At 42.4% G+C, this 24,768-nt stretch overlaps 1 protein-coding gene across 2 annotated transcripts in view; it reads right to left on the bottom strand.

Moving 5' to 3' along the window:
- LOC137419035 (LIM/homeobox protein Lhx9-like) overlaps nucleotides 1–23,573 on the bottom strand; it is a 212,661-nt gene extending 189,088 nt beyond the window's left edge. Inside the window, exon 1 of one of the 2 annotated variants that reach the window (XM_078767524.1) lies at nucleotides 23,433–23,573. Coding sequence is in view for 1 of the 2 variants with exons in the window: in XM_078767523.1 (XP_078623649.1) it covers nucleotides 18,953–19,120 (168 nt within the window). In the remaining variant the exon portion in view is untranslated. Of the gene's footprint in view, nucleotides 1–18,952; nucleotides 19,471–23,432 lie in introns of those variants that run through there. The other variant, XM_078767523.1, reaches the window with a different exon arrangement.
- Nucleotides 23,574–24,768: the final 1,195 nt, after the last annotated feature.

Raw genomic sequence — 24,768 nt, 5'->3', positions numbered from 1 at the left:
TGATCTTTTGGAGGCAGAGTTTAGTTCGGGAGCCTGTTTGCTTTGTGTGAGCGTCATTAAGGTGTGATTTCCTTGCTGATCTGCAATGTTCAGATACTGTCGGCAATTATGTCGGTTATTATTGGTTAATGAATGGTTTTATGGCCTGCCTTGTTGTAATTTGTAACAAGACCGAAAATCTAACAGCGGCATAGCCGGGCTTGTTTGATACTTTAGTTGAAGATAGACATAATGACGTAGTGTGACACAAAACTGCCGCTACTTTAATATACAGAAGATATATTTTAACCTCTCGTAACTTTGCACTCACTACGAAGGGAGTAGTGTTACGAATACATGTATAAAAAAAACAAATTATGTTACACTATCATTATTACAAAAATGATATTACTATTAAAAAAAACCCCCGAGCCTAATTCCTTACTTCCGCGGTTACACCGCTTAATCATTGATTCATGAACCATACACCACTTCAATCCATTAACTTACCATTCATAACATTGGGATTAAAGTGTCATGGTTATATTTACTATATTATTATAATTCTTACGAAAACTATATTACTGAAATGATGCACTACTGTATTAAGAAACCTGGGCTTAATTTGTCCGAAGCGGTCCGAAGGTGAGGCATGAAGCCTAAGGCCTATATGTACCATATTGTTGGAAGAGATGTAATGCCTATTCTTTCGATATTTGATGGTCATTTTAACAATCGGTTTGTTTGTGTTTCACACTGAATGAAAAACGTAAAGGTAGAGCATGGGGATTGTGAAATATGACAGGTTCGACAATATGTTCGGCCTGAAGGGTGGAATTAAAATGGCGGTGTGCGGAGTCAGCCGCCGTACCGCCGTAATGACATCACCCTTCATTTGACCAGATCCTCAGCTCTGATTGGTATACGTTTGAGGGGACATACATACATACATACATACAGACGGACAAACACTGTTCTCGATGGCTTTGTCCTATGGGCTATGCCATAAAAAACGTAGGGAAAAACCACCGAGGGCAATCACATACTGGGGGAAAACTAATCTTAACCCCTATCTCATTACCATAGCTTCACCCCTCATGTGAATACATGTAAGCAACTTGGTACATGGTCCTCCCAGTAACTACCTGGTCTCGGTGACCCCCGGACCGTGGGAGGCACCCCGCCAGAAAGATATATGATTTATACGCTTTCGTAACGCAATCAATATGAATTCCAGTCAATAAGAAACCCCACACCAAGGATCCGGAGTAATCAATAATATATTCCCCCAAGGAATCAACAACCATCAACAATCAACAATCAATCACTAAGATGGCCATCTTACATATGTGTCCCCCCCGTTCCCCACTCACGACCCCTTTGGTCACTGTCCCTCACAATGTCTCTAGGCCCCTCCAGACCTAGGTGAAGGTCGGCTTCTCCGCACATGGGCGGTTGAACGAACCCCGGGCGGACGTGCTCCAAACGTGCACGTCGCGTACCGGGGACAGCGGCTGCAGCGCACACCTCCTTGTCAAGCAACGGGGCAAAACCAAGTGCGGCTTGCAACGCGCGCGAGGCCCAAGGTGCGACCCGTACGCGTCCTTGTAGACGGTGAGGCGAACTGTGCCAGACGCTTGGTTCCGTGCACGAACCCACGGCGACTTGACGTGTAAATGGGTAATTACCCCGCGCAGGTAACTCCTTTCGCCAGACGGGCTTTCAAACGCAGCGTCCCCCCACGCTGCTCAATATCGATACCGCTCACGTTGGAGCTCGGCGAGGAAGAGGAAGATCGCTGCTTCTCCCAGACCTCGTGTCTTTTCTTCTTCCGTTTCCGGTCTCCTTTTCCCCAGAAGGGCTCCTGACCCTTTAATCACAACAAGCTTTAATCGACTACACATTAATAAGCAAAGACCTGAATAGTAATTCACATAAATCCACATAAATCCGTAACAAACTTCAGCTCCGGTTTCCCTACTTAGTACATTGAGATGCCTCCTACTCGTCCACGGTCCATGTTAATACCTATACGATCCGATCCTGCCTCCACTATGGTAATCCATCATCTACCCCCACAAACATAACAATACGTTGACAGAATTGACTGAATAAGTTGAGGTTTTCTTTTTGACAGAAAAGTTTTTTGTTTTTTTCTACTTCTGACGGTGCATGTATGAATCAACGACTCTGAGTATATACACCATGTGCGCAAAAATAATGCAAATAACTTGAAATTGCATGAACAACATTTGTAAACCTCTGCATGCACTGTATGCACCCAAGAGCTTTTAAAAGATGCATCATTCAGCATTGTGCATGCTGTGGTTACAATGTTTACCCCGATCAGATGCAATCAGGCAACTTGCATTTATATATTTGTAATATATAACTTACACATATATATTTCTGAATTGAATTTTTTATTATTTAGTAAAAAAAAAAAATTCATTCCAAAATTGACATTATGGGGTATTATGTGTAGATCAGTGACAAAAAAATCTCAGTTTAATCCATTTTAAATTCAGGTTGAACACAACAAAATGTGAAAAGGTCAGGTGGTGTGAATACATTCTGAAGGCACTGTATTTTCTTTAAGCGTCAGGTGCATACAACAACTCAGGACATTCCTTATTGAACCTCCCAGTTTTGAGTTCTTTCAACCAGCCCAAAAAAGAAAGATCCCATTAAAAAAAAAATTATATTGTGGTATTTTTACCATTGGCTTCTACTAACATAATACATACATTATACATTTTCAAGTGTCGCCATAAATGCTCAACTGGGTTCAAGTCATGACTTTGACTGGGCCACTCAAGGACATTTATTTTCCCAAAAACCCATTATAACCTCAAGACCCTTTAAGACCCCTAAGTCCCAGTTGACCCCCAAGATCCTTTGACGCTTTAGGACACTAAGACCCTGTAAATCCTATAGATGCCATTAGAACCCTGAAACCCCTCAGGACCTTCTGTCTGAGGGCCTTCTGTAGTAACACTTGAGGGTCACCAGCCATAATCAAAAAGCCCACCATTGGTAAACCACCTCAGTACCAAACTAAGAAGGTGCAAAATAGAAATATTAATTAATTTCTCTGTCTTTTTTAACGTTCTGCTCATCTTGATTGGCAGCATAACAAAAGGTTCCACAGGGCATAGAAAAGTCCCACATGGCAAAGAGAAAAAGGGACCCTTGGAAATTCCACGTAATGTAAAATTTGACTTTGAGTCCTCAACCCATTTCTTTTCAACTCCTTTCTTCATCTACTGTACGTATATATGTCAAATTGTTCGCCCATGACAACAATTCCACCCCCATTATAATCCAATCGGATTTTTTGTGATTTTATTGTTGCCAAACCTTAGGAATTTTTCAAGATATCAAATTGAACCTTACACAGCTTATTTGTACAAATGTGTAGTATATGTGTATAAAATCTGATCAAAATGAGCCAAAGGTCAAGGTCAAGGCCATCCAAAACATGTAAAACACCTATTAGGCCGCAATTAGAAAATGTATCAACCAAATTTGTTACGTACAACATTCCATCATGTAAAACATTTGATAGGTCAAATTTTCAAAATTACCAATTTGCTGTTTCCATGGCAACCATTGTTTATTTCGATTTCACAATTATCGTGCTATGCACGCCATACGTATATATATATATATATATATATATATATATATATATATATATATATATATATATATATATATATATATAATTTTTTTTATTTTTATCGCCAACGACAGTTCTTCTTCTGGGCGGACCACCATTGTCTAGAAAGTTAACATGTACCACATCACACATACATGAGGGGCAATCCACATCATCACTTTACATTGAAATCTCATTTCTACCAATACACACTCCAAAAATGGCTCATTTGAGGTGAGACATCTACGAAACTGTCAGAGACAGGTACCCTTGTAGTGATCTGCAAAACGATTCACAAAGAACTACTGGTTATATTTTGACGTGTGCTTCCCACACACAATATTTGGTTCAAAGTCGACTCGAGGCAAAAGCTCTGTGCTTCGTTTTACTGATTTACATTTACATACAGATCTGGAGAGTCATCATAAATGAAACCCAGATTGGTTTACTGTACATGATTTGCACACAATGTTAATGAAAACCACAAAACGTGCTATTTTATAGCTAGAATGATTTTAACAGAATTTTATACACAGCATATACTTCCACAAAGATTTCAACCTTTCACCAATCCAAATTAATTTTTCACTTCTATATGTCAGGCTATTCGAGGACTTGAGAATTGGCTTACTGGTCAACTCTCAATGAGTGTTTAATTCAGGAAATTTGCAAATAAGAAATGGAATTAATTCAGTCATTTTTGTGCAACACATGGCTACTGGTAGCACCATTGCTGGGAGAGTAGCTGTACCACTGACGCAGTGCCCCCCTCCACCCCCCCCCCCCCTTTAGGTGAGAGCACAAATTGTGGTTTGTTCAGGGTGCCTGAGATAACGTGCTCCCTCATTCCGAAAGACACCATGGGACATTTGCCATCCACCAATGACCTGTGCTCCGACTTAGTGTTCTTCCGAGGGACAGCACACACACCGATACATTGGCCAACATGTGAAATACCAGGGTGGCAGTTTATAGCTGGGTCAAGATTCAAACCCAGGATGAACAGCACAAAAGCGAGCGTGCATACGTTTAAGGTATCCTGCCAACTACTAAGACATAAATTAAAACGTTTTATGATGGATTTTTATCTGAAATATAACATGACAATGATAAACTATAACATGAAATTACTGCATTTGATTATTTTTATTATAGGTGAAGAACCCGTTCATACAGACGGGATAATTACCCCGGATGCAAAATCGGAGGCTAAGCAATTGGTTTATGTCCGTCCGTTTGTCTGTCTGTCTTATCATTTTATGATTAACGAGAAACTTATTTGAATCGAATGTTGTATTTTGAACACGAATCGGAACACGAATATTGAGACGACAAGTTTACCGTTTTATAGTACTTTGGCTTTGAATTCGTCCCGAACGCACATGCGCACAGAGGAGTGAGATAATACATTTTTCTTTGTCTGCATCCCCGGCAATCAAACAAAATTGAAAATCATTCCAAACAGGAAACTTACTTTTTTTTAAGGACGTCATAAAGAACACAAACAACAGGCACAAATATTTGATAAAACTCAATTTGAATGAAGGTTCAATGCACATAAGGTATAAGTGTGGTATTCGGGACTGATCCTGGACTACTTCAATAGCACTAAACTTTCGGATTTTTTAAACAATCATTAAAATCATTATTGCATTCAAATTGAAGAAACACGTAGTATCATGTTTGGTACCATGTTCTATGAAAGTGTGGGGTACCATGTTCTATGAAACCCGTAGTTTCCCCAGCATTACTGATGAGTGACTTGGAATACCCCCATCCCACCATTCGTGGCGATACTCGAAACACACTTACAGTAAGAGAACGGGGGTGCTCCGCACACCCCAAATCCTCCGGACTACTCGTTTTTTTAACCCCTAAAACATTCCCGTGGACCCCAGCAGAGTACAACCAGCAGTTTTCCACTCATTCCGTCTTGCAGTCCAGTTCTGCATCAAAGTGAAACAAAAAAAACACAAGAATAGATACCATTGAAATTGTTATTATTATTGTTGTTATTATTACTGTACTACTATTTTAATGGCTCCTGTGTCCACAATTTTCAAATTAATAAATACACTATTGGAATAAGCTTTTTGTAACGTTGTCGATAACAGAACATTCTCCATTAAAAACAGGTTTCCGCATTGCTTAGGGTACATTTGGGACAACAGATTGAGGGCAACAGAGAAACTTAAATTATAAAATGAGTACACGCGATATAAGCCGATGGTGCCAGGACCTAAGTCCGTAGGTCGACGTCTGAATGGGAATTGTGAAAAGGAGCGTGAAACTCCAATTACAAAAGGAATCACGTGATTGCCACGTGCCCCGGAGCACTCCACATGTTCTCGCATGTGGTGTATGTTAAACACAGTTACTCGTCTCCTAAATGAAGAGTAAAACCGTTACCTCTTGAAGTAATGCTAACTGGTGAGGAAAGTTCAAAACGTTTTTTTTAAAGTTAACGATGCCAACGAGCTTGAATATCATGAATGTCTTTTACCAGTCATGCAACTATATATATATATATATACAGGCCAATACATATATATATATATATATATATATACAGGCCAATACATATATATATATATATATATACAGGCCAATACATATATATATACAGGCCAATACATATATATATATATATACAGGCCAATACATATATATATATATATACAGGCCAATACATATATATATATATATATACAGGCCAATACATATATATATATATATATATATATATATATACAGGCCAATACATATATATATATATATATATATATATATATATATATATATATATATATATATATATATGTATATGTAAACATACATATATGCACTCTGTGGAGCGCATACCTCCGCCAGGCTGAACAGTTTACGTTTTGTATCCCACTGATAGGCCGGATCTGGATTCGAACCTGAACCAAAATCTAATCGGCTTGTTCTTGTCACCTAACCAACTCATCCACCTAGTTTTGTCCGAATCCGTTCTCAACGTTTTTGTGATATCATGCTATATATCGCTTTCGGCCATATCTCTCAGTAGTGTCAATCACCATATAAACTTCTCGTATCCAAATCCGGATCTTCACCAAAATCGAATCATTTCGTCCTTGTCGCACACCCCTCGTCTACACCAAAATTCATCCGAATCCATCGGTAACTTTTTGAGATATCTTGTTCACAAACAAACAATCAGACAGGCAGACAGACGTGAAAACATAACCTTCTCGCATGTAGTGTATGTTAAACACTTTCGGTGCGGTGGTGAAAAATACATACATCGATTTTTAGCTCTGGATCGCCACATCACCCCAAACATGATTAAAATCTACTACATTAACAGTAAAACAAGCTACAGGAGAAAGAAAAAAGTACACACTTTGAATCCATGAGGGGTGATCAGTTTTACATATATGAGAGGAGGCTGATAATACGAGGGGAGGTTAATCTTGAACATACAATGAGAGATCGATTTTGAAATAGAGGGCCGATCAATTTTACATATACAAGAGGGGATCCATGTTGAATATATGAGAGGCAATCCATTTTGAACATACTAGGGGAGATCGATTTTGAATGTATGAGAAACCATTATTGAATATACCAGGGGAGATCAATTTTGAAAAAATGAAGGGAGATCAATTTTGAATGTATGAGAAACCATTATTGAATATACATGGGGAGATTAATTTTTGAAAATACAAGGGGAGATCAATTTTGAATATACGAGCAAAGAACAATTTTGAATATACGAGGTCGGATCAATTTTCAATATACGAGGGAGATCAATTGTGAATATAAGAGTGGGGATCACAATGAATATACGAAAGGAAATCAATTGTGAATATGCAAGGGACTATCAATAGTGAATATACAAAGTGAGATACATTTTGAAAGTTTGAGAAACCAATTCTGAATACACGAGGGGCGATCAATATTGAATATATGAGGGGAGATCAATTTTGCGAATGAGAAACCAATTTTGAATATACAAGGAGTGATCAATTGTGAATATATGAGGAGGGATCAATATTGAATATATGAGGGGAGATCAATTCTGAATATACGAGGAGGGATCAATATTGAATATACAAAGGAAGATCAATTGTGAATATACGAGGGGAGATCAATTGTGAATATACGGGGATGGATCAATATTGAACATACAAGGCGGGATCAATATTGAACATACGAAGGGAGATCAATTGTGAATATACGAGGGAAGATCAATTGTGAATATACGAGGGAAGATCAATTGTGAATATATAGGGGAATATCAATTGCGAATATACAAGGGGAGATCAATTGTGAATATACGAGGGAAGATCAATTGTGAATATACGAGGGAAGATCAATTGTGAATATAAGAGGGAAGATCAATTGTGAATATAAGAGGGAAGATCAATTGTGAATATAAGAGGGGAGATCAATTGTGAATATATGAGGGGAGATCAATTGTGAATATACGAGGGAAGATCAATTATTGTGAATATAAGAGGGGAGATCAATTGTGAATATATGAGGGGAGATCAATTGTGAATATAAGAGGGAAGATCAATTATTGTGAATATAAGAGGGGAGATCAATTGTGAATATATGAGGGGAGATCAATTGTGAATATACGAGGGGAGATCAATTGTGAATATATGAGGGGAGATCAATTGTGAATATATGAGGGGAGATCAATTGTGAATATATGAGGGGAGATCAATAGTGAATATACGAGGGGAGATCAATTGTGAATATACGAGAGGAGAGAAATTGTGAATATACGAGAGAAGATAAATTGTGAATATACGAGGGGAGATCAATTGTGAATATACAAGGGGAGATCAATTGTGAATATATAAGGGGAGATCAATTGCGAATATACGAGGTCGGATCAATTTTCAATATACAAGGGGAGATCAATTGTGAATATAAGAGTGGGGATCACAATGAATATACGAAAGGAAATCAATTGTGAATATGCAAGGGACAATCAATATTGAATATACAAAGTGAGATACATTTTGAAAGTATGAGAAACCAATTCTGAATATACGAGGGGCGATCAATATTGAATATATGAGGGGAGATCAATATTGCGAATGAGAAACCTATTTTGAATATACAAGGAGTGATCAATATTGAATATACGAGGGGAGATCAATTGTGAATATACGAGAGGAGATCAATTGTGAATATATAAGGGGAGATCATTTGTGAATATACGAGGGGAGATTAATTGTGAATATACGAGGGGAGATCAATTGTGAATATACGAGGGGAGATGTGAATGAGGGGAGATCAATGGGGGATCAATATGAGGAATATATGAGGGGAGATCAATTGTGAATATACGAGGGGAGATCAATTGTGAATATATAAGGGGAGATCATTTGTGAATATACGAGGGGAGATTAATTGTGAATATACGAGGGGAGATCAATTGTGAATATACGAGGGGAGATCAATTGTGAATATATGAGGGGAGATCAATTGTGAATATACGAGGGTAGATAAATTGTGAATATACGAGGGGAGATAAAATGTGAATATATGAGAGAAGATCAATTGTGAATATACAAGGGGAGATCAATTGTGAATATGATGGGAGCTCAATTCTGAATATACGAGGGGAGATCAATTGTGAATATACTAGGGGAGATCAATTGTGAATATATGAGGGGAGAGCAATTGTGAATATACGAGGGGAGATCAATTGTGAATATATGAGGGGAGATCAATTGTGAATATACGAGGGGAGATCAATTGTGAATATATGAGGGGAGATCAATTGTGAATATACGAGGGGTGATCAATTGTGAATATACAAGGGGTGATCAATTGTGAATATACAAGGGGAGATGAATTGTGAATATACGAGGGGAGATAAATTGTGAATATATGAGGGGAGATGAATTGTGAATATATGAGGGGAGATGAATTGTGAATATATGAGGGGAGATGAATTGTGAATATATGAGGGGAGATCAATTGTGAATATATGAGGGGAGATCAATTGTGAATATACGAGGGGAGATACATACGTTAGTGGCATGAAACTATACGTAATTAATTTCCACCCATTTTAACCATACATAACTGGCCTTCATCTACCTTCTCTCTTCTTGTCATCTGATATTCATTGTCAACCCTCTAAGTGTTCATACCTCTTCTTCTTCCTCTTCGCAACTTTTCCATCTATAATGGCTCCAAATGATTCTCATTTTGTTGGATCAGCTTGGAGTAACCATTCTGCCTCAAATCTTTGTTGAACCTGCAGGCCAAGTCTGACGTTCGACTGTGGCAGGAATTGGGAATTCCGTAAGCGGACCGGCGATAACTCGCATATTCTTCATGAAATATATCATGCGATCTTGATGTCCACCAACTACATAATATCTGCAGAGTTCAATATTGCTGGTCATTGTGAAATGTCAACTAATTCAGCAATTAAATAACCTAAGAGCACAACCCTTAGCCAATCAGAGTTCCCTAAATAAAACTGTAAAGTTTTCACCAGTAAAAATACAGGATAATGCAAGGCAGGGTTTTCATGATTATAAGAAGTATATTTGTGCCGACAAATGATAAATTGAAGGAAACTTGGTGCACTTTGATCTGTTTACAAATGCTGCTCATTGTGAGTCGTACAATCGCTGCTTCATTAATACATGAATGATTTCAGCTCCTCTATGATGATGGGCCCAGAGTTTGTGGGAAACGAGTGAGCATACATTTAATGTGGATCTGCACATCTCTCCTGCAGATCGAATCTGGCTCAAGGGACAGGAGGTGAGTGTGATAACTGCCAAGTCCAGTGGAAATGGCTATCCATCGCCATCCTCCATTAACGGTTTGATCTCTACCTCCGTCGAGTCCACCACCATCACATTTTTCGGATGGCCACATCTCTTTTCCATTTTATTGTGTTCGGTTTAGTATCCCTCTAACATCGCCTCTGACCTGTCGAGCCTGGGTTTGAATCCTGACCCGGCTATAAACTGTCATCCCGGTGTTTCGCAGGCAGAGTGATTCATCAATGTGTGTGCTGTCCCTCCGAAGGACATTAAGCAGGTGTCCCGTCTGCCAGCATCAATTGCTGGACGTAAAAGGACCCACGGTGCCCTTTGTTAAGAGTAGGCAAGCAATCTCCGGCACCATGGCCAAACAAAATTCCTAGATTCCTGCCCTAACCTCGTGTCCCCCCTTGTCCCAAGGGAATGAAGTGTAAAAGGGTCAGTCCTACACCCCTTAACCTGGCATGCGGATTAGTAATAGTAGTAGTTTGAGTCCATTGTCATCATACATTACTGATCGGTTTTTTTTGGGGGGGGGGGGGCGGGGGTTAGGCCATTTTTCCCCGCTAGAGCAGGGGTTCGCTCCATGACGTCATGGTTCCCTTTTTGAGGCAATGATTTTATGGCCAGATGCCCTTCCTGATGCCAACCCTTCCTCGCCTCTCACGATGCGCAGGGATACGGTGTACATTTTCTAAATCTTAAAACAAAAAAAAATTGTACACACCGTGATCATTCATCCCAGCAAGCTGGTGCTCAATTTGCCGACCTTCGAAGGTATGATCAGGCTGAATCAACCCCCTGGCGTTAATTCAGCGATCGACTGGGATTCGAACCCAGGATCCATAGGATCCCAAGCCGGCACCCTAACCGCTAATCCAACACCAGGCTTATCATCATCCATTACTGGAAGTTCTGAATGAAATTTGACTGATTCTAATATACACCAGAGTAGCAGAAGTGGATGTACCAATTTTCATTGTTGATTTACAATTGGTGGGTATTCCAGTTAATCGACAGTTTACTATGGAATCATATGCCGCATCATCTAGGATACTACACATGAATATATACGAATATATACAAATATATACGTGAGCTGGATAGTCTACAGCTCACTACATTATTTACCAAATTTCACTTTGAACGAACACTGAATTGTGTTTGTAATACAAGGGTTGATGAGCAAGTCTGTTGTTTAATATACAAATTGAAAAAAACAACAAAGGGAGATTGTTCAGTTCAAAGGTTAAACCAGTAAAACAATGGTATTGAAAAATTCAGTTGAAGTTGTTAAAAACAAGAAGAGCCATGTTTATTGATTTGTTGATCTAAGGCTACGAACCAACTGACATCCTTCATTTTTCACAAATAACGCTTAATTTGTACTTCTGACACAAGCAACATACTGTAGGCCTACCTCATGTCCAAACTTCAGCCACAAGTACTTTAATGTACTTCAGGTTATAAGCATACTGTACTTCAGGTAATAAACATACTGTACTTTACGTTACAAGCCCTGTACTGTAATTATGGTAGGCTACAGCACTGCACTGTACTCCAGGTACAAAAATATTGTACTTTAGCTTACATGTCCTGTACTGTACTTAAGGGACAGCACTGTACTGTACTCCAGGTACAAAAATATTGTACTTTAGCTTACATGTCCTGTACTGTACTTAAGGTACAACACTGCACTGTACTCCAGGTACCGTACAATATATTGTACCTTAGATTATAAGTGCTGTACTCGTACTTAAAGTAGACGATACCATATTGCAGACACAAACAGTTACGGTGGAAATGCTGTTATATTTTACTTTCAGTTTACAAATGCAAATGCACATCAGGTACAAGAAAACAACAAGTACAAGTATTATACCATACTTACAGCACAAACACTGTTCCAGAAATACTGTTTCTGGCACAAACAGTGCACCATCATTTAGATCTAAACAGACACTGTATTGCAAGCACAATCACTACAGTACTTTGTGTACCTTATATACATTCTGCCATACTTCAAGTAAAATATCACCCGTTCAAATGAATTCGATATTCTCTGCATCAGATTAAGTACCTCGCCATTTTACAGGCATTGCAAATAGATACTTTCACTCAAGTCGTATCAACAATCAGTGATTTCCTGAAATATTAATCTCCGATGGTTACGTGAAGCGAATGATCAATGCATCATAAGCAACTTGCTTTTATCATCATAATTATTATGATTCAGCGGAGATACACAACATGACCAAAAGTATGCAGACACCCCTTCTAATAAGTGGATTTGGCTATTTCAGCCACCCCCATTGCTGAAAGGTATATATAACCAAGCACACAACCATGCAATCGCCATAGACAAACATTGGCAGTAGAATTGGCCATACTGAAGCACTCAGTGACTTTCAACATGGCACCATCATAGGATGCCACCTTTCTAACAAGTCAGTTCGTCAAATTACTGTCCTGCTAGAGCTGCCCCGGTCAAGTGTAAGTGCTGTTATTGTGAAGTGGAAACGTCTCGGAACAACAACATCTCATCCGTGAAGTTGTAGGCCACACAAGCTCACAGAACGGGACTGCCGAGTGCTGAAGCGCATGGCAGGGAAAACTCGTCTGTCCTCGGTTGCAACACTCACTTCCGAGTTCCAAACTGCCCCTGGAAGCAACGTCAGCACAACAACTGTTCATTGGGAGCTTCATGAAATGGGTTTCCATGGCTGAGCAGCCGCACACAAGCCTATGATCACCATGCGCAACGCCAAGCGTCGGCTGGAGTGGTGTAAAGCTCGCTACCATTGGACTCTGGAGCAGTGGAAACTCGTTCTCTGGAGTGACGAATAACGCTTCACCACTTGTCAGTCCGATGGACGAATCTGGGTTTGGCGGATGCCAGGAGAACGCTGCCTGCCCAAATGCATAGTGCCAACTGTAAAGTTTGGTGGCTGAAGAATAATGGTCTGGGGCTGTTTTACATGGTTCGGGCTGGACCCCTTCGTTCCATTGAAGGGAAATCTTAATGCCACAGCATGCAATGACATTCTAGACGATTGTGTGCTTCCAACTTTGTGGCAACAGTTTGGGGAAGGCCATTTCCTGTTTCAGCATGACAATGCCCCCATGCACAAAGTGAGGTCCATACAGAAATGGGTTGTTGAGATCAGTGTGGAAGAACTTGAATGGCCTGCACAGAGCCCTGACAACAACCCCATCGAACACCTTTGGGATGAATTGGAACGCCGACTGCGAGCCAGGCCTAATCGCCCAACATCAGTGCCTGACCTCACTAATGCTTTTGTGGCTGAATGGAAGCAAATCCCCACAGCAGTGTTCCAACATCTAGTGGAAAGCCTTCCAAGAAGAGTGGAGGCTGTTACAGCAGCAAGGGGGGGGGGGGCGGGACCATCTCCATATTAATGCCCATAATTTTGGAATGAGATGTCCGATGTTCGGGTGTCCACATACTTTTGGTCACACAGTGTACATCGCAAATGGTATTATTGTTATTAATATTAGTATTAGTTGTAGTAGTAGTATTGGATACCCAGATGTATAAGCAAAGGATGCATTCGTTTAAGAATTGCGGTATCCACCACATGGACAAAAGGCTAATCAACAAAATTAGAAAATTATATATGATTATTAATTATCTTTTGCTTCAATATGTCATTAAATTTCTCAACAAAAATGAAAATTGATGTCATTTTGTCACAAAACAATGCGTACACACACACACACACACACACACACACACACACACACACACACACACACACACACACACACACGCAAACACACAAATGCACAAAATAATTACCAAAAAATATCTGCGTAGAACGAGGCTGATCTTGAATACCTTTCTTGAATATCTTGAAAATACCTTTCCCCAAGGAACATAATCAAAGCCACAAACTAACTTGAAGTACCAGTGTTCCGGTACAGTTGCAGAATAATAAATTGGCCACAAGCGGAAATCAATAAACTAGATATCAAAACAAAGAAACTCCTCACTATCCACAAGATGTTTTACAAAAATCAATGCATCCCCAGAATATACCTGCTGAAACGAGAAGGACCTGATGGAGCTCAATCAAGTGCACAGAGTGACAATAATAGGATTGGCTGAGTACGTGAAAAGTGCGACAGACTACCGAATCGAATTTGTTTGCAAATACTAAGACAGCAAACCAGAGTAGGAATCAATAACCCAACTTGTAAAAAAATGTCCAAACACAGGTGTGAATAGTTGTCACACTCATGCATGAAGCCGAAACAGCAATGAATACAGCCCCAACAATTGAAAAAAAAGAAAAACATAAAGCAAAATATCAACAGATATAAACCAACAACTGGTTGAACGACAAAAGAGCAGCATGATATCTAAAAAAAGAGTTGGACAGATTGGGAGTAGACAAAGAAGGCTCTTTGGAATGCCTAAGAAGAGGTCAACTCAACTGGGATGGAGAGCGAATTATTATAAATGTCCAAGGACAAGTACACTACACCAATGGCTTTAAGAAAATTGCGGAACTGAGTCAATCAGACAAGTATAAGTTCTGCAAGGTAGAAACAAAAAGTACAAATAATCTCCTATCAGGATGTAAAAAACTCTTGTCAGAGCCGCTTTACAACCAAAGGCACAATAAAGTATTTCGAGTAATACCCTGGCTCATTTGCAAAAGTCTCAATATTCCATTCCCAGAAAACTCATGGAAACATGAACTAAAAGCAATCACTGAAAACAAGGAAGTAATGCTCACGTATGACGTGATTATCCCATCAAACATGAACATAGAAACAAAACATTATAACCGGATATAGCACTGAGGTACAAAAAAGAAAAAGTGGCATTGCTGATTGAGGTTTCATTACCCAGCAATTTTGGCCTAAACAATCCAGATATCAAGAAAACAACCAAATACAAAGATCTCAAAAATGAAGTCAAAAATACTGGAAGCTGAAGAGCACCGAAATTGTACCAGTGATCATTGAAGCATTGGGAATGATGAAGAAGAACCTTACAGAAAAAAAATCCATGGGAATATTACGACAAATGAACTGCAGTTGGAAGCTGTCCGAGGCTTGGTGACAATCATCAAAGATCATCCAGGACAAAACTTTGAGAACAAGAAAACATCACAGCTTGGTCCATGAATTGTAATCTCTCACGAAAATGGAGGTGGATACTTCGAGTCCTGGGAGCACTGCGTTCCACCTTCCCAAACCCGCATATGAAGACAACAACCACATACACACACACACACACACACACACACACACACACACACACACACCATTAAGTAACATTTTCTTTCTTTGAATTTCGACTTTGAAATAGAATTTCCCATTTTTAGTCAGGCACGCGGGATATTTGAAGTGTGTGACCGAGTTAAATCGCCTGGCTATGCTTGCCTTGCATACAGCCTCAAGGTGTTCAACTGGCTTGGTTCTCCCTGAAGAAAATGTCTGATAGTCCATCCAGTTGCGCAACTGTACAATTATATTGTTTGAATTTAAATTAGATTCATCATCTGGATTTTTCAGTCTACCCATGATGCCGTGATGCCATTTGTTGGGTTTCACATTGGTGCTCACGCATTACTATTCCCCCTAATTATTATTAGATCATCGCTCTGGAAGGTAGTGAAAATGTGTGTGTGTGTGTGTGTGTGTGTGTGTGTGTGTGTGTGTGTGTGTGTGTGTGTGTGTGTGTGTGTGTGTGTATGCGTGTGTATACACACACGATATATATATATACACACACACACACACATATTCATATACATATACTGATGATAACCATTCCTTTTTGCACCGTGACGATGCATTGGGCTCCCGAAGCAGTTTCTTTGGCAAGGGTTATACTGGGTGGTTTGCCATTGCCTTCCCTGCTGTTGTGACAGCACTAATCTGGAATATGACAATGGTGCCAGCGACAGATTTTGTTTTTATCGCCAACTATTCGCAAAGAATACGGTAGGACCTTTAATACCAAACTAATGCCGATAGACGGGTACCAGCTAAACGTCTATCCGAGAGAAGGCACACGCATTGATGAATCACCTTGCCTGTGGCCACGCCGAGGTCAGCATGTATGTGTATATATATATATATATATATATCCTGTGCCAGACACTTTTGCCGAACTCTGGGTTACATCAAATGAAAAAAAATAAAAAAATCTGAACCACACGCCATTAACCAGAACATCATTTAACGCCAATATAACGTTTGGCAGGATAACCAAGTAAACAGGCGCTCACCCTAAAGGGATGCACTGATAATGTGCACACCAAGCATCAAATAGCGAGTCTTCGTAATTGATTGTGATACAGACGGCATGATGTTATGTAAAGTCGACAATAGAGCATTAGATATGTGCTTTTCAGGATATACCGTATATGTGTGTGTGTGTGTGTATATATATATATATATATATATATATATATATATATGTGTGTGTGTATATATATATATATATATATATATATATATATATAAAGACAACAACTAAAGTGAGACAACTGAGACAGTGAGACAAGTGAGACAAAGACAACAACTAAAGTATATATATATATATATATATATATATATATATATATATATATATATATATATATATATGTATGTATGTATGTATCTATATATCACACACATGAAGGAAAATCGGCATTTACGAATTACCTCACAAAGGGTCACCCATTGCAATAATTTCCAATTCAAACTAAACAAAACCGTTACGTTATACGCACAGCACAATGTCATATAGTGAATTACCTTTGAAACAAACCGATCCCATGTATCACTGAATATGGTTATTATCTACCAAGCACCAGTCGTTGACAACTTACAGACTTTTGTGTGGCAAACAACAATTTTACATTTTCCTTTAAAGACTAAAGAATGAAGTCATAAGAGGTGAAAGCGATACATGTACATATACGCTGTGTGTGTATGTGTGTGTGTGTGTGTGTGTGTATATATATATATATATATATATATATATATATATATAAATATATAAATATATATATATATATATATATATATATGTTTGTACATATGCATACATGACATATGGAACTAACATCAAACAACGACTTCGTTTTGTGCACTCTTTTAATGGATTGTTCTAATGTCAGTCTTACATGTTTGTGATAATAACGCCACTGAGCTATTTGTCGCTGCTTAGAACGAATGTTTTCTGCATTTTCTTCAGGACAGTATCAACGGGAACGAAAGGCTTATGTTTGGGTGACTAAGAAGGAATTTCGCTCTCTGTGCTCAGTACGTGTGAGAGGTGCCGATTATTCCAATTCCAACTTTCCAACGGCGTGCAATTCCGGGCACAGCAAATGAAACGATCGTCGTTTACAGTGTAAATGGCAGCTGCTTGTTCGTGCATCTCACGGTATCATTTACACTTCTATTCCCCGAGCGATGCAAGCACCGCTACTTCTTTTTTCACTGCGTATACCGTTATGTACTCTTGTTGAGAACTCGTTTACTTTCTGGTCGTCGATTTCTAATGATCTCTAAATAATTACTGGCGGTGTGGTTAAGCAAACGGACATACATCTATTGTTTTGTGTTTTATCACCCTTTCACAAAGTTCCTGGTGGGTTGTTTCGGTGCAATTAACCGCACTTGCTTGTCACAATTGTTGAGTCTCTTTGTGCGCTTCTGTTTAAGCATATTTCCCCCCTTTCTTGTGCGTTTTGCTCTCTTTTAATCCCCTCTGCACCCCGCTTCGCGCAGCACGAGCATCCGCGCCCTCGCGCACATTTTTACTCTCCTTTAAAGTGCTTCTATAAGCTGCGGAGTGACACAGAGGGAGCGGGAAAGGGAGAGGGAGCATGAGGGATGCAAGCACAGAAACAGAGGCATATGGAAGCCGTCTCTCACGCGAGACGACACTCGTAATCCGCTCCCCGCCTGTTCCTGCCCCGCCGGGCCGCCGCATCCCCTTTCCCACCTCCCACCTCTCGCGCCCCGGCTCCCCCGTACCCCGCTCCCTCATTCGCGTGGTCCGAACGGCAGCGTGTCCGGAGAGCGAGCCCCGAGCGCCACTACCGCTGTGAGCTAGAGTGCTGCGGGCCCACCATGCGGAAAACACGTCAAATTAACTGTTTAATCGGCTTTGTTACGTACTTTGGCGCATTGTTTCGTCCGCATGAAAAGAAATCGAATGCTCATCGTGTTAGAAAAAAATAGGTAACTGCACATTATCATGGATTTGTGAGTCCAGGAACGTCACGTTTTACGGGTAACGAGTTTATTTTTGGCTTTTTCACAAAAAGAAAGATTTAAACCCAGGCGTTGTGCGCCTCGTGGTCGCGCGCGTGCTCCGAAAGCGAATTAAAAGGAGGGAAAAAATAGCAACATCGGATCGGTGTATCAGAGATATAACCATGTGCGCAGAATGCACAAACACCGTGCAGATCGACCGATTATGGGCCAGAGTGCATGCGGCCCGAGCTGGACCCGAAGGTCTCGTCACGCTCAAAAGGCTCACCGCGTCCGCATCGCTGCCCTCCTCCCGCTTGAGCCGGCCCACGGGCTCCGGCTCCCTCGCCGCGGGCAGTCCTCCGGGGCCTCCATGCGAGCTCTGCCAGCATGCCGCTAGGCCGGCCTCGGCGTGCACGGAGCGCGCACCGGGGACGTCCATGCCGGCCGAGACCATGTGAGAGCGAGAGCGCCCCGCGGGCCGAGCTTGCGGCTGCTTGCTCGGTGTCGTGCGTCCAAGGTAAGATGTGCGACGACAAGGCAACGAGTCGGCGAGCTCACGAGTTTCGGAACCGATAGGCCGATTGTATCCGATGAGTTGAGGAGGCGTTGACGATGGGAGGTTCTAATGACTTTCTAGGAGTAGATCTCAGCAATGGAGGTCCTTGATAATTCGACCGAAGCGGGTAAAGCAGGGCCCTCGAAAGGAGGCGGAGGAGGAGCAGGAGGAGGGTGAGAATGAAGAAGAGGAGGAGGAGGAAGATTATGATGATGATGAGAAAGAGGTAGCGTTCAGCAGCGGTGCACGAGTCGAAGTGTAGGTTTGTAACCCTAATGATAAAGGACCGAGGGGAGGAGCGCTCTTTTTCTCGCTCAACCCTCGCTCATTTTGACTCTCATGCACCAATGGGATGCTCGATGGGTGCGATCTCCACCCGCACGTCGCCCTGTTATCGGCTCGACCCTTTTATGGGGGGGGGGGGCAGAGCGGGGGGAGAGCAGCTCACGCTTGTGGAGACCAATCCCGAGACGTACAACGAAACTCCCAGAACACGTGTCCGATTTTCCTGAATCCCGCTACGACGCACCTTCTCAAGGTTCCTTCCCAAAAAAACCCCTCGAGGTGTTGGCTAATTGGAGTCGGAGAGAGCGAGCGGTTCAAGCACCTCCGTATACCTGCCGTGCACAAAAGCATTCGTACAACAAACGTCACGTGGTGCATCCAGCGTATCCACGTCGGCATGTAAGCATCTCTACATATACTGTGTACAAATCACCAGATGCTTCGTGGACACGAACTTCCTTTTGTTCCATTTTGCCGTTTGCAGAGGGAACGCCATTGTTACGTCATTCGATTAGCGTTCATTGTTATGATGTGAACGACGGAAGGCTAAACGTTATTAACGTGTGTATTTGGCATGTTTACATCGTCACCCGAACGATATGGTGAACACATGTTCTATATGTCTATACAGTATATATATGGCGTTGGTAAATATAAAGGTTGTTGGACGAGTTACTAGGACAACACCTGAAATGCGTAAAATGCGTAAAATGCGCATTACTGTGTATGTGGTTGAAGGTGGTGGAGGTGGTGGCCATAATGTGCGTTGTGGTTGTATTGGGGTATCGATGTGTGGTTATAACGAGTGCACACACACACACACCGTGCATGGTGCCCTTGCCGCATTCGAGGTGCACGGTGTTAGGGTCATGGCTTTCCTTGTTTGAAAATCCGTTTCATGTTCCTACGAGGCGATAACAGACGCTTCACACAGCTGAACGCCATAGATCTTGTGCGTCATGGCTCCGACACGTTGGGAAAACAACGACGGCGAACAACGTCATCGATACGTCGCAGGTTCGTTCGGTTACCGTCGGTGGACGACCTGAACACGCGCACGCAGGTACGGTTTACCTTTGCCAACGCGCACTCGTACTCGCACAGAAACGGTCGTCGATGGAGTTGTAATCGCGATGTAGACCACGGGTCCACATTAGCATGACCCCTGCACACACGTTATACCGACCCCTGCCCCCAATTCCCCCCACGACCCAGATAATTCGTCCTCGCACCTGTTCCGTGTTGTGTCCACAATTGTCGTGTGTCCACCAAAAATACAGACGTGAACCCAAGGATCGACTCCTGAGCATTGCTGATGGGACGGGATGCTCGATGCGTTGATCAGTATGAAGTTCAAGGACAAAACATGTACGACAGTCGCTGCAGCAATTGTACAATGAACGACGAACAACTCAGGTAGCACACGCAAAATAAAGGCCACCTTGTTGGACAGGTGGAGGCAGTACGACGCTAGATGTGGACGTGGCCACCTATGGGGTCGTCATTCATTTATTGGTGCACTTACTGTACCGGGGTCTGGAAGAAACTCTTTTACATTCTGTGCTCTAGTGCTGATGCGAAATTGCAAAACCATCACCTGGCAGCATCATTTTCCCAGAACCAGTTGATTGGTAGCAATATGGACTGAATAAACATGTCAACGTCAAAGAAGGTGCGCAACAAACCCAGCGAGAACCTGTCCCTCCATCTCCGCCTAATGCGGTGCTTAGTGTGTCAATTGCTCATGTGTGCTACATAGGTGTTTCACATGTGCTATATAGGTGTTTCACATGTGCTATATAGGTGTTTCACATGTGCTATATAGGTGTTTCAATGTGCTATATAGGTGTTTCACATGTGCTATATAGGTGTTTCACATGTGCTATGTAGGTGTTTTACATGTGCTATGTAGGTGTTTCACATGTGCTCTGTCGGTGTTTCACATGTGCTACATCGGTGTTTCACATGTGCTATGTAGGTGTTTCACATGTGCTATATAGGTGTTTCACATGTGCTATATAGGTGTTTCACATGTGCTATATAGGTGTTTCACGTGTGATATATAGGTTTTTCACGTGTGCTATATAGGTGTTTCACATGTGCTATATAGGTGTTTCACAATTGCAATGTAGGTGTTTCACATGTGCTGTATAGGTGTTTCACATGTTCTATATAGGTGTTTCACATGTGCAATGTAGGTGTTTCACATGTGCTGTATAGGTGTTTCACATGTTCTATATAGGTGTTTCACATGTGCTATATAGGTGTTTCACATGTGCTATATCGGTGTCCCACATGTGCTATATAGGTGTTTCACATGTGCTGTATAGGTGTTTCACATGTTCTATATAGGTGTTTCACATGTGCTATATAGGTGTTTCACATGTGCTATATCGGTGTCCCACATGTGCTATATAGGTGTTTCACATGTGCTATATAGGTGTTTCACATGTGCTATATAGGTGTTTCACATGTGCTATGTAGGTGTTTCACATGTGCTACATAGGTGTTTCACATGTTCTATATAGGTGTTTCACATGTGCTATGTAGGTCGACATGCAGTTTGTTATTTGTACAGCACTTAGTCTACTGTACCAGAATTCAAAACCGCTACCGACACAAATAAAGCACGTGTCCTCCCTCTCTTGAAAACGGTTTGGCCTCCGAATCACAGCAATGCACTCCAACGCACCACACCAAACTAATGCAGCACACCAAAGACGAAGGTTGCACGTTGCCATTGCAAACCGACTCGGCGTGAGACGGTCACCTGATCTCGATAATGACGTGAACTTGCAGCAATTGGCGCACATGTCCCGAGCACATGGCCCGGGTGGCAATGGGGGTGGAATACACAATGCGTCGTGGGGGACATATTGTACACTCGATATCGTAACACAATAAGGTCCCAGCTAAAGCACCTTATGACACACACACACACACACACACACACACACACACACACACACACACACACACACACACACACACACACACACACACACACACACACACACGTTGTTGTTTACCTCGTACACCATAATACTTAACGCTTTGCCTTTACAGATATTCTTCGCACCTTTAATGAATCCTCCTTTACCGCCGTGTGTCTATATAAGTCCCGCGCAGGGCGCGCGCGCTTTTGAGCCACCGGGAGGATGCAGCGCGCGCGCTTCCGCAGCATGGTCGGCGCGCGCGCCCGTTAATTGCGTCGCGCGCGCGTTTCGTTCACACCGAGGTTACGGCGCGAACGCGCCTCGCTTGCGCTGACATTTCCATACCTGGCGTGTTTGTGCGATTGCAAAGGCATCATAGACACATCGTCGCCGCATCGCGTAAACAAGACGTGCGGCGGCAGCTAATCGCTAAAGGGGGGGGGGGGGGGGGAAGATTTGTGTAAAATGGCGACAAGTTCACGCACTGCGTCTTGTCGATGAATAACGTCGTTTGAAGCGGAGGCCTCTACGTGAGCAAAGAACTCGCTCGCAGGCCCAGAGCACGAACTCCGTGCACGGACGCCGTGCGCTCGCTTCGAGGGGCCGCGATGTCAGCGTGGCGAGAACGCGCCGTAATTAAGAGCGTCGCACGGCGCGCCGATGGCGCCGTAATCGGCATAACGAACGGCGATCGGTGAGCGGCGACTCGAGTGAAGCGTCAATTTCAAATGTCGAGCGCATTGAACCTTTTAACGTGTGAAGAAGGAGAACCTTTCCCGGGCGCGCGAGAGCCCCTTTTTAATGCGCACGCGCGCCCGAAGGTGCATTAGCGACTAGGAGACTCCTTGCGATCCGGTCGCATCGAACGTGAGTCGAAAGTATAAATAAATAAATAAATAAATAAAAGAAACGCAAATTGCGCGGCGCCCCGTGCGCGCTCCTTCTTTAACACACTTGGTCGCGTCCGCCCTTCCAGGCTCCGAACTCACCCCTCGCGCGGGTTTTCTTGTTCGAGTCTCCACTCGTGATTTTGCTCTTGGGAGTTTCGGAAACAGAGTCCTGGGATCGTGTAAACACGTTGAACTCCTCGGTGTCTCGGCTCGACGCCCTGGTCTTGGCGCGAACTTTGCGCGCACAGAAGATGGGAGGGAGGCGAAGCGATTGGGTGGGGTAGGGGGAGGGGGCGGCTGGGGGTGACGTTGGATGGAAGAGCAGGAATAATTTCACCATGAGGGGTTCGATTTGACAGAGAAGGCGTTGAGGTTACTCTCGCTGTCCTACATGTATTTTTTTGCCATAAAGACCTTGCAGACACCGCGATGTGAGAAAGTACGAGGGATGTACATTTTGATGTGCGATTTGATATTCTAATGTATTATTGTAAGTGGAATCCGCACGTCCGTCCATACAGCGATCTGTTCGTGCTTCATCTGCGACGGGAATGTGAATGCGAATGAGTGGTTCCGTAATGTGAGCGATTTCTTCTTTTTCATCCAGACATCGAGAGACAAAACGAGGTGGAGCTCAAAAGGAGCCACGTCCTCTCGCAAGGCCGGGCAGGTGCGCCCGAGGCGGTGGCGGCCTCGTTACCTGTCCTCGGAGTGCGCGCGCGTGCGAGAAGCCGGGATTTTTTTTTTCCCCTTTCTTCTGGATCCTCACCGTGTACCGCACGGTCGCGCGGGATTACGCGCTATTGTTTCAGCCACGTTTGCCCGATCGGCCTTTCGCACTCACAAACCGCCTGGGCGGCTCCACGTCCCCCAAGCCCCGTCCCGTGGTCGTTAGTGATTCGTACCCCTCCCCCTTGGAGCTTACGGTCACGCCCTTCCCTCCGCCTTCCGTGTCAACCTGCGCTTTCGGTTTCGTCCACCAGGCGTCCATTCCTACGGACAGGATGAGAACAACTTGGCTAGGACCAGACCCTACCGAGTTTGGTCATGTCGCGTCGTCGTCACCAACGGAAACCGGCGTGATTACGGATGAGCAGTCACCACCAATCCACCATAGCTTGTGGTATTCCTTTAATCAGCCATCTTAGACATTCACAACATTAACTTAAAGTTAAACGTTTCACCTTGGCCTATTGCTTCAATCTCAACTGTGTTCATTCTTTATTATCCCGTGCCCTACACAGCAGGAGATGGGGGATGGTAATCACTTCTGTCTGTCTGTCTGTCCGGGCCATAACTTTTTTACCATTTGAGTTTTGTCATAAATTTTTCAACAAACCTTTGTTATGATAATATGGAGAAGGCAAATTAATAATTTTGTCAAAGGTCAAAGGTCAGCGTCACATAAAATCATCAATTTTCATCCAATTTACCT

This window comes from Myxine glutinosa, chromosome 13 (assembly GCF_964187855.1).
Source record: "Myxine glutinosa chromosome 13, kmMyxGlut1.1, whole genome shotgun sequence".
Classification (NCBI taxonomy): Eukaryota; Metazoa; Chordata; class Myxini; order Myxiniformes; family Myxinidae; genus Myxine; species Myxine glutinosa.
Note: the sequence above shows the minus strand (reverse complement) of the source record. Positions and strands in the feature narration are given on the sequence as shown.